General features: G+C 65.6%; 1 protein-coding gene across 1 annotated transcript; it reads right to left on the bottom strand.

Annotated features, from left to right (window-relative positions):
- Window positions 1–831: 831 nt before the first annotated feature.
- On the bottom strand, window positions 832–10,051 carry USP43 (ubiquitin specific peptidase 43). Its single transcript, XM_088176822.1, has 14 exons — window positions 9,828–10,051; window positions 8,776–8,916; window positions 6,709–6,809; window positions 5,350–5,442; window positions 4,992–5,127; window positions 4,799–4,922; window positions 4,287–4,449; window positions 4,063–4,174; window positions 3,825–3,928; window positions 3,403–3,480; window positions 3,198–3,327; window positions 2,712–3,060; window positions 2,074–2,457; window positions 832–1,898 (listed from the first exon to the last, which is right to left on the bottom strand). The coding sequence occupies exons 1-14, from the start codon at window positions 9,996–9,998 to the stop codon at window positions 1,450–1,452; spliced, it is 2,535 nt and encodes an 844-aa protein (XP_088032948.1). The 5' UTR covers window positions 9,999–10,051; the 3' UTR covers window positions 832–1,449.
- Between the last annotated feature and the right edge of the window lie 1,004 nt (window positions 10,052–11,055).

Here is an 11,055-nt window from a genome sequence, read left to right as displayed (position 1 = left end):
TGGAGAGGGTTTGGGTGATAAAAGGGTGGTTTGGTGTTTTATAGGGAACATTACGGGTCTGGTGCCCTGGGATGGGGAAGGGTCAGGCGTGGGGGGTCACTGGGGCTCCCAGCCTCTCCCAGCTGCAGCTGTGGGGTGCAGAGCAGTGGTGGGGGTCCTGTCCTTGTCACTGCCAGCAGTCATGGGTATCCCAGGGAAACTGCCACACCCAGGGCTGCCGAGTGTCTGGGTGACAACGAGCAACAATCCCACGTGTCCCCTGCCACAAAGCAGGGCCACAGCCACGGCAGCAGCAGTGGCACCGCAGGGGCTGTGGCCTGGGGCAGCCTCCTGCAAGGGTCGGTCTCCTCCACGTTCCTCCTCTCCTTCGACCCAACCCTGTTCCCATCTCCACCTCTTCCATCTCTGCCCACCATCCACCTCCATCCCACCTCATTCACCCCGACCTCCACTTCCACCCCAATCCCACCTCCTCCACTCGCACTTGTTTCCACCCTGATCCCACCTCCAAGTCTACCAGCCCCTTCTTGTCCATCTCCTCCATCTCCCTCCTGACCCAACCACGTCCACCTCCATCCCTCACTGTGGCTGCACCAACTTTTCCCACACATCTCGCTCATGTCTGGGTGGGCTCAGCTCCACGATTTCACCATTTCTGGTGTTGCCACCCTGCTCCCAGAGCTCCCTCAGGCACAGCCACCCCACACAGCAGGATCCAGCCAGGACTGACCCCTGATCCCGGGCTGATCCCCAGTGCAGAACCAGGACCAACCCCCAAGGCACACAGAGCCCCTTACCCCTCAGACACGTCCCCTGAGATGGACACTGAACTTGTTTCACGTGTCTTTAATAGAAACCGCCGGCGGTGGGGTAGAGCCCCGTACAAAAGCTGGCTGCAGGAATCGGGGATTGCATAGACTGAGGTGTGAGGAATTCCCCACCCCCAAATAGTCGCCTTTTAGAAAACAAAAAGCGTCTCTGAATAAAACTCTCCTGGTACAATAAATACTCTGGTGCTGCAGAGCTGAGGACCCTGCACCCATCTGCCCTGTTTGGGATGGCCCTGCACTGGGGGACTCCCGGGTTCAGAGCCACACGTCGGGATGAGCCCAGTTTGGGATGAATCCAGGTCTGAAACTCCCAGCTAGGGCTGGTCCTGGTTTGGAATGCTTCTGGAACAGGATCTGTGCTGCCCTGACTCAGGCAGGAGCACTCTGTCAGGATTCCATTCGGGAGCCTCTGGGTCAGGACACCCTGGTTTGGTTTTCCCCCGGCTCAGAACCCTGGGTTGGGAGCCCGCAGATCGGGATGTCCCCGGTCGGGATGTTCCTGGTTTGGGATCCCTGGTTCAGGCACCCTCGTGATGGGACACCCCCAGTCGGGGAGCTCCCCGATCCGTTCAGGACCTGCTGTACAGCTGCTGGGGGGTGCTGCCCCCCATTCCACGGCTCAGAAGCTGGACTCGGGCACGGCCGGGGGGCGCAGGGGCCTGGGGGGCTGCCGGCCCCGCTGCAGGGTGGCCCCGGGGGGAACGCGGGTGGCCAGGGGCGGCCCCCCCGCGCCCCTGCCCAGCGAGGCGGATCTGCTCAGCCGCCCCTCGGGCCGGGGGGGAAGGCTGGCCGAGCTCCGCGACCGGCCCAGCACCGAGGGGCCGGAGGGACAGCGGCCCGGGGGGACACCCGCGTCCCCCTGAGGCACCGCGGCCTCGGGGCTGCCGGGGCCCGGGGGCGGCCGGCGCGGGGTCCCCTCGGCGCTGGCGGCCCGGCGGAGCCGTCGTGGGGCGCGGAGGGAGCCCGACTCCCCCTGTCCCGGGGGTCCGGAGGGGGCGGTGCGGACGCTGAGGCTGCGCCCGTGCAGCCCCTGCAGCCCCCGCACCGGGGGCCGCGCCTCGAACCCGCCTGCGGGAGAATCACGGTCAGAGCGGGCGGGCAGCGTGGTGGGGACCGGGGGCTGAGCATCCTGAGCCTCACCGTTCTCCGGGGCGGCCACAAAGCCCGAGGGGTCGGGGTCGGTGCGGAGGTCAGGGTCGGTGCGGGGGTCGGCGCGGGGTTCGGAGGCGGCCAGGCGGAACACCCAGTGCCCCGTGGAGGCTGCGGAGCCTGCGGGGAGCGGCGGGCGTGGGCCGGGGGTGGCACACGGGTAGGTGAGGGGTGTGCACAGCCGCAGGGAAGGAGCGGCAGGTCTCTGTGCAAGTTGTGCAGCGGGCAGAGGCAGGGGTGTGCGCACAGGTGTGGGTCACACGTAGGGCTGTGTGTGGCCACACGGCTGTGCCCCGCGGCAGTGTCGGGGTGCGGTGGGCAGGTATTTGGGGCTCACCCGTGCCGGAGCCGGTGGCGCGGCGGCGCTGGTAGAACAGGATGTAGGCGCTGCGGGTGCTCACCTCGGACTCGCGCACCCCCTCCACCCGGCTGTCGTCGTAGCTGTACCAGCGCCCGTCCAGGGCGTTGCAGCAGAACGCTGAGGGCGAGGGGCACGGGGTGAGGGGGGACGGGGGCTCTGTCCCGGGATGCCCCGAGCCCCGGGGTGCAGGGGGAACCAGGAGCGCCATGGTGCAAGGACACACTGAGGGAGTGGGGTGGTGCTGGGGGGCACATTCCGGTGCCCTGTCTGCTGCAGGAGTGGCTGCAGCGCCATCCTGTATGTCCTATGCACTCCAGCTCCCCCCTGCCCTGCCCCATGGCACCTCCCTGTCCCCAGTGTCCTCCACTCACCGGTGTAGTGGCCGCCCTGCATGCTGCCGTGGTGGTTGCAGACCGCGTACAGGTCGTACAGGTGCTCGCGGGGGCAGCCCGGGGGCAGGCGCAGGGGGGGCTGCCAGGGCGCCCAGCGACCCAGGAGCTGCCCCCCGGGCTGGCCCCGCTGTGCCACGTGCGGGGCCATGTCCAGCCCCCGCAGTGGGAACCTCACCAGAGTGGTGAGCTTGTGCCGCTGCTCAGCCACCTGCCGGAAGCGCTTCAGGTGGATGATGAGGATCTCGGGCAGCGTCCACAAGCTGAGCTTCACCGTGCCCTGCTGGAGCACTTTGCAGTGCGGGCAGCGCCAGGCATCGTCCGGGGCCAGCTGGGGACACCACGTTATGGCCACCTCCCTCCCTGTCACCCCCCCGTCACCTCCACAGGTGCGCCCAGCACCGCAAGCACCAACAGCCCCTGTGCCAGGGATGGGCAGGGCGTGGGCAGTGCCCGGGGTGCTCGTACCTGCTCCTCCTTGGTGTAGAGCTGGAAGCACTCGTCCAGGGTGCAGCTGTGCTGCTGCCCGTGCGCCTGCTGCTGCCGCCGCACGCTCTCTGCATCCTGCACCACCTCCTCCTGGATGCTTCCGAACAGCCTGCGGGGGAAGTGTCACCAGCGAGGGTTACCCGAGTGCCGGGCTGTCCCCTCAGCCCCGGCGCAGGGGACTCACCGCTCTTTGGTGCTCATGTCCCACTCCACCGTCAGCCTTACGTGGGGAGGGCCCCCGGCCCCGCTCAGCTGCAGGGCCCTGAGGGGAGGACAGGGTGAGATGTCCCCAGAACCCCTGTCCCCATGGGACACCTCCTTGCCAGCCCATGCTGGCAGATAGGGACAGCTACCACCTCGCACAGTGGGAGCGCTGGGCTGGGGACCCAGTGCTGGGAGAGCAGAGTGACCACCACTGTGACTATCCAAGGTGTCACCACTGGCCACCCATGATGACACTGGCCAGCCACAGGAACACCTTTGGCTACCCATGGTGACAACACAGTCATGCACAGGGACACTGTGCCCACTCATGGTGATACCACCGTCCACCCCCAGGGGTTGAGGGGACATTCTGGGGACAGTCCTGTCCCTGCAGCCCCTTACCTGTCGATGGCAGGGTGGCAGAGGGGACGAGGATCCTGAGGGGACAGGTAGGTGCAGGGGACTGAGCCCCCTGCCAGGCGGATCCGGAAAAGAGCTTCTGTGCCCTGTGGGGGCAGAGTGGACTGTGGGGTCACCAGGGGACAGGGATCCCGTGCCCAGCAGCAGAACCTGGACAAACCAGGCCTCGGGACACGGGGCAAAAACAGCCCCCAAAATCTGATGGCTTTCCCTGGGTCACCTGAGGCAGGACCTCTCCCCGCAAGACTCCCCTTAGCTGGGCCAGAATATTCTGCTGGAGCTGCTCCCAGGAGACGCTGCGCTCCTCCCGCAGCACCAGTGGCGGCCCAAACCTGGGGACAGGCAGCAGGGACACGGGTCTGGGTATCACACAGGTGCTGGGTGGGTAGGACAGGGCCGGGCAGAGCAGGACAGGGTGACAGGCGGGTGGCAGGTGACAGGTACCTGGTGAGCTGCGGCCCCGTGCCCGCCGTGTTGCAGAGCAGCAGCAGGATGCGGCCGCCGGGTGCGCGGTGCAGGCAGTCAGAGGAGAGGGCAGTGCTGGGCAGCAGGCGCGGCCCCTCCGGCCGTGGCACTGCGGGGGACGTGGGGAGGCTGCGGGGACACCCTGAGGGGCGGGGAAATGAGAGGCTCTCGTTAGCGCTGGGTTAATTAGTGCCATGCCCCTGCCCACCAGCACCCTTCCCATCAATCCTAGCCAAAGCGATTCATTTCCCACCAATCCCAGCAGAGACTGCCTCCCACAGTCCCGCCACTGCCCCACCAATCCCAGCAAGGGATCCACTCCCTCCCACCAATCACAGCAAGAGACCCATGGCCTCCCACCAATCACAGTAAGGGAATCAATTCCCTTCCACCAATCACAGTGAGGGATCCATTTCCTCCCGCCACTCCCGCCCAGCGCCAATCCCAGCGCAGCCCAGGCGCTCGCAGCCAATCAGATCCAGGGGCGGTACCTGCGCGGCGGGCGGGCGGCGGCTGGAAGGCGTAGACGGGCCCGGCTTCGCCGGCCGCCCGCAGCGCCTCGGGGTCGGAGAGTGAGCGCAGGAATCCCCGCGGGGACACCTCGGCCAGGATCACCTGCGGGACGGGGCCACGCCCTCAGCACCCCGCGGGCTGCGCCGCGCCCCGCCCGCCGCGCCCCGTTACCTGCTCCGGGGGGATGCGGCCCTCCCGCGCCACCATCGCCCGCAGGTCCGCCACGGTGCCCAGCAGCGGCACGGCCAGGCCCACCCGCACGAAGCGCCAGCGCTCGCACTGCAGCACCAGCGTGACGTTCAGAGCCCTGGCGACAGCGCGGGGACACAGCTCAGCCGCGGCGGCACCGCCGGGGGATCCCGGTGCCGGCACGGCAGCTCCCGATGGCACACGCCCAAAGGACACGGCTCCTGGGGCTGTCACCTGCTCTCAGCGCTGCCGCCACCTCCCATGATCGTTATTCACCCCAAAATATGCGAATTGCTCTGGTTGGAGCTGCCATCCCGCCGGGGGATGGATGTAGGCTCACCTGGTCTGGCGCAGTGGGATGGGCAGGGAGATGCACAAGAAGGGGTCGAAGGTGTTGCTCTGCTTCAAGCAGTGAGGGCACGTCAGGGAAGACCTAGGAAATGGATGGGGAGGGTCACCAGAGCGGGCACAGCCCCGAGAGTGCCCACCCTGGGGCTGCAGAGCCCTGGTACCAGTGCTGCATCCCAGATACCACATCCCAAACCCATCATCCCAAATCCATTATCCCAGGTGCCACATCTCAAGTACCACTCCCTGGATACCACATCTCCTGGGGCTCAGGTAGCTCTGGCATCACAGGAGATTTGCATGACCTTCTGGCAGAGTGGGGCCCCCAGACTGTTCCTGCCTGCCCAACCCGAGATCTGTTCAGTCTGAACCCAGAGAAGGGCTCCTGAAGTGCCTCCTGGAATGTCAGGATTGGGAGTCTCCCATTCCCATTCCTCAGTGTGGCCTCCAAGCCCTCCCAAGTGCTGCTCCCCCTCTCAAGGGCTGACAGAGCCTGGGGCAGCTCCTGGAGGTTTTCAGGTGACTCCAGCCCGCCTGGGTGAGGTTAAGCAGGGACAACACCCCAGGGTGCTGGGGTGGAACCGCCCCCCCCAAGCAGCAGGGCCATGGCTGGGCTGAGGGAGGAGCAGGAGAACATCTGCCTGTGACTGACCCCAGGGTGGTCCTGGGGAGGCACTTCTGGTCCCCTGCTCACCCTGGCACCTGCTGCTGATTCGTCTTAATTCTGGGGGGTTTTTTTGTTTGCTTTGGTTTTATTTAGGGTTTTTTTTTCCCCCTGCCTTTTTGTTCAACAAAAAGGGAAAAAATAAATTAAAATCCAAAGCAAAATCCTGAGTCCTCGTAATTTGTCACCTTTAAGAACCAGAGGTCTCTGGGAAACAGCCACACAAATTAATAAATCCTTTAGCGCACAGACGGCTCTGGCACGTGGAACAGGGATAATTAAAGTGCCTTTTTTCACATATAGGACGAGGGATTAATTGAGAGAAGAGGAAGGGCTTGTGATGCCAGATGTGTCCCCTGCTGCCTGCAGTGCCATGGCTTGGGAACAGGGTGGCCTGAGCATCCCACGAGTCCCAGCCAGGTGAACGTGTGGGGTGTCCCATAGAGTGGCACCCTCGTGCTGGAGTGCTGGGACTGTCCTGAGTCCTGTGACAGAAGCACAGCATGCTTTGGGTTGTGAGGGACCTTCAAAGAGCACCGTGTCCAGCCTCCCGCCATGGGCAGGGACACTGCCACCAGACCAGGTCACTCCAAGCCCTGTCCAACCTGCCTTGCACACGTTCAAGTGCATGTAGGGGAAGAGCACAGAAGAGCAAACCAAGTGGGCAGGATCCATCCCCCCACTGACCTGTACTGGGCCTGGAAGTGGCTCTGCACGAAGCTCTGCCCACGGGGCTGCTGGGTGCTTGGGGAGGACCTGCTGGCACCGCTGCTCCCATCCTTGCCAGGCTGCAGGGGCAAGAGACAAGTGGTGAGTAAGGTGCTAAGGGGACGGACATGTCCTTCAGGGCATCAGGGACACGTCCTAGTGAACCAAGCCCAGCTTTGGTGTCTCTATGGCATGAGGGTGGGCTGAAGGTGATGCCAAAGAGACTCTGGCACCTGCCTGCCTGGCACTGCTGTGCCCTCCAGGGGAACCTTTGGGACGTGTCCCATCTCCCAGCCAGCCTAGGGCACAAAGGGTTAATGAAGCATCTGCATGGTGAGACCCCCCCCAAGGCAGCCCCAATGTCCAGGGCTCTGGGACACCAAGGAGCTGGAGCTGGGAATGCATCTGAGCTGGGAGAAATATTCCCAGAGGAGATCCTGGGTGAGATGGCCCAGTGGCATCTTCCTGGCTGCCTGCTGTCCTGGGACATGCCAGGAGCCCCAGTGCCCACACTGGGGCCAGGAGCTTCATCCCTGGAGCCTGAGGGAAGAGATGCTGCAGAAAGGAGTGTCAGTAAAAAAAAAAAAATTGGGCTGTTTTGGGGTAACACAGTGACTTTCTGGTGTCTCGATGAGTAAGATTGAAAATCACTGCGGATTTTGGCCAGGAGGCGGATTTTCCTCAATGCCATCTGCTGGCACCAGGTCCTGCTGAGCCTGACGTGTCTTTACAGTCTGCCTGGCACTGGGGTCCATCTGGTGTGGCTGAGAGGGGACCTGGACAGTGTCTGCGCCCTACAGGGCCCTCAAAATTCCCAAAAAATCCAAGGGGATGCCTCCTCCCCCAGTCCCCCTGGCAGCCAAGCCTTGGTCCCCACTTTGGTCCCTTGTCCTACCCAACAGCTTCCTCCAGACACTTCCCAGGCATTTATTGAGGGTCACACCTCTGCCGGGCCTCCCTCCCGAGGGACAGGGGCATGTGGGTGCCACTCAGGTGATGTCGCCAAAAGGGGCCAAACCTGGGGGATGCCAGGCAAAGCCACGGATGTTGACGGACACACAAAGGGCCCCATCCCCAGAGCCAGGGAGGTGCCTTGGGCATTGCCATGGCACCACCTCCCGGTGGCACAGTCGTGTCACACCACAGTTCATGGCACACGTGGGGATCTGGCATTTAAGGAGAACTGCCAGGCTCTTCCAAAAAGCTTGGGGCATCCAAATGCCTCCCGGGGAAGGTGGAAGGGCTGAGGACAGCTCAGCTCAGATGGCTGCAGGACCCTGGCCAGGCAGGGCAGCTTCTCCAGAGGCTATGGAGATGGGCACCAGAGCCGAGCTCTCCCTGTGGGATAGAGCTGTGCTGGAGGCTGGGCAGGGTCTGCCCAGGACCCCAACCTTCACCCTTGGTACAGCCACAACACCCCAGGCTGGGCACAGGGGGGAGGGAGCTGCTCCCAGGCTCCCTGTGTCCAAGGTGGGAGTCACTTCAAAGCAGGGACAGCACACAGCTGGGCCAGGTGTCACCCCCGGAGTGGGGACAGCACACTGCTGGGCTGAGCTCACGTATCAAATGCCAACAGCTCAAATCCATCCTCTACAACAGGCAGTGCCCAGCGGGCAGCAGCAGGCGGAGAAGGAGCAGGGAGGAGGCAGGGTGGGCCAGGGCCAGGGCAATGCCTGAGCGCAGATGGATTGAGGAAGACTTAATTACTCATTTTGCCAGCAGCAAAGCCGCCGAGCTGTAATTACAGCGAGCTTAGCTGGAGGCGGGGGGGAGGTTGCATCACCTCCTCACCAAGGACCAGGATGCCGGGATGCTCAGCTAGATGGGCTCCTGTAGACACCACCCACTCTCCCAGCACTCCAACCCCTGCCCAGCCCCGCAGCACTCAGCTCCCACCGTCCTTTCACCCGCGCACCGACCAAACAACAGCATCCCCATGCCCACCTGCGCGGGGGCCAAGTCCATCCCACCGCCTTGCAGCACATCCCGTTACCCCTGGTCCCAGACCTATCCCGAACGCCTTCCCCCGCAGGGGGGGCCACCCACCTGCGTGGGGCCCCGGCTCTGCTGGGCGGGGGAGGCGGCGCCCAGGTCCTCGTGCATTCGGTCCAGCAGCCAGAGCAGGAATTCGAGCGCGTCGTGCTGAGAGTTGCCCCGGAACTGCGAGCTGTGCTTGGAGACGATGTTCTGCAAGACATGGACGGGGTGGGCGCTGATGAACGCACCCACTCCAAACCATCCCTGCTCCATCCCTGCAACAGCCTCTGCCCTCGTTCTGCTTCTGCAGGGACATCACGGCCACCCCAGGGCCAGCAGAGCACACGCAGCTGAGACAGAGGTTCTGGGTGTCCCAGCTTCTGGTGGCCAGGAGGGGACACAGGGAAAACCACAATTAAGTCCACTATAGGCGAGTTCAGCCATGGGGACCCTCAGATCCCACCTGCCCCATGCACTCCGATGGCATCAACTCGGTGTAGCCCATCCCAGGGCAGGGCTCGGCTTCCCGGGAGCTCCCCCAGGCACTTTGCAAAGTTCAATGGCAGCAGCAGTTTATCGGCAGCACCGAGGGAATGTCACTCGGGCAGGGTACACGCGTCCCCGAGAATGAGGAGCTGCCCTGCCAGACTGGGCATGCTGTGATGCCCCTGACACCCTGTCCCCAGGCATGAGCCTGGCAGAGGTGTGACACACGCTCAGGGACAGAGCCTGAGGCCACTGAATTTGGCTCCTGGGACAATATCCTGCCTTACCCATGATCACAGCCAGCACCAGCTCACCCTCAGGGCTCTACGGCATGGCCAGGGCTGGGAGCTCACCCACCCGCGGAAGCTCAGGGGCCAGTAGCCAGGCCGGAGGGAGGTGACAGTAACAGGGCGGGAGGGGGTGCCTGGCAGGGCAGGGTCCATGGGGAGGATGAGGCAGGGGAGTAGGTGATGTGAGCTGGGAAGGGTGTCACTGGGTTCCGGGGGTCTGGAGGGAGCTGTGACCGGGGTGTGCCTGGTGCTGTGAGCCGGTGTGCCGCTGCGAGCTGGGGATGCCGCTCCCGGCCGGGGTCAGCTGGGGCCGCGCGGGGGCCGCGGGGCGGGGCTGCTCGGTACCTTGAACTCGGCGGAGAGCTGCGGGCTGTAGTCGCGGGTCCAGAGCGCGCGGATCAGGGCCGCCAGCCGGTGCGTGACCTCGGCGCGGGCACCGCGGGCGCGGTACCGGCCCAGCGCCAGGCGCTCGGCCAGCGGCGCCGTGTTGCTCAGGCACTGCACCACGGCGTTCATGAAGCAGGTGTTGCCGTGGTTCCGCAGCCCCTGCGCGCCCGGCGGCCGCTCCCCGGCCGTCGCTCCCGCATCATCCCCCGCCGCCGCTGCCGCCGGGGCCGCCCCGCCGAGCCGCCGCCTCGACGCCCCCCGGAACCCGCCCTCGTCATCCTCAGGGGCGGCACGACGGCCCCCGCGCCCCCCGGCCAGGCGCGCCCAGGTGCGGAGCAGCCGCCCGGCCAGGCTGCCCAGCGAGCGCAGCGCCCGCCGCCGCCGCCCGCCCCACGCCCGCGGCCGCCCCGCCGGGCTCGCCCCGCCGCCCCCCGCCCGCCGCCGCCGCCCGGGGCCGCCGCCCTGCCCCGGTCCCGGTCCCGGCCCCGCCGCGCTCATGGCCGCGGGCGGCCGCCGCCCTGCTCCGGCCCCGCCGGCCCCGGCCCCGCCGCGGCGCGCATGGCCCCGGGCGGGCGCTGGGCGCCGCCGGTGCCGGTGCGGGACCCGGAGGGGCCGGGCAGGAGGTTTTGTGCGCGGCCGGCTCCTCCCCCGGCCGGGCTGGCTCGGGAGAGGGAGGTGGGAGGAGGAGAGCGGAGCGGAGGAGGAGGGGTGAGCGGGGAGGTGCCGCTGGCGGCACGGGCGGCCGTGCCCCGCCCGCCCCTGTGTCCCCAGCATCACCCCGGTACCACAGCCCTCCGCGCCCAGCATCACTCGGCTGACCCAGCCCTCCACGCCCAGTATCATCCAGGGCGAGCCATCCCTCTGTCCCAACACCACCTCGGAGTGCCCCAGCCCACCCTCATCATTACCCGAGGTGAGCCGTCCCTCTGTCCCCTCCACGGCCCCGCGGCTTTCCCGGCAGTCCCATCCCTGCTTCACGGATGGTGCCCTGCTGCCCTCAGCATCACCTCAGGGTGTCACAGAGACACTGTGAGATGCCAAAATTCTGCCACCTCTGGGTGCTCTGAATTGGAATAGTGGGACAATGGTTATCTCTGCACCCTCCACACTGAGCTTTCGGGACATAAAGACAGTTCCTTCACACAGAGTCACAAAACGGGGGTTTCCAACCCAGTGCTGGCAGAGT

This window comes from Sturnus vulgaris, chromosome 20 (genome assembly GCF_052056855.1).
Source record: "Sturnus vulgaris isolate bStuVul1 chromosome 20, bStuVul1.hap1, whole genome shotgun sequence".
In the NCBI taxonomy this organism is placed as follows: Eukaryota; Metazoa; Chordata; class Aves; order Passeriformes; family Sturnidae; genus Sturnus; species Sturnus vulgaris.
Note: the sequence above shows the minus strand (reverse complement) of the source record. Positions and strands in the feature narration are given on the sequence as shown.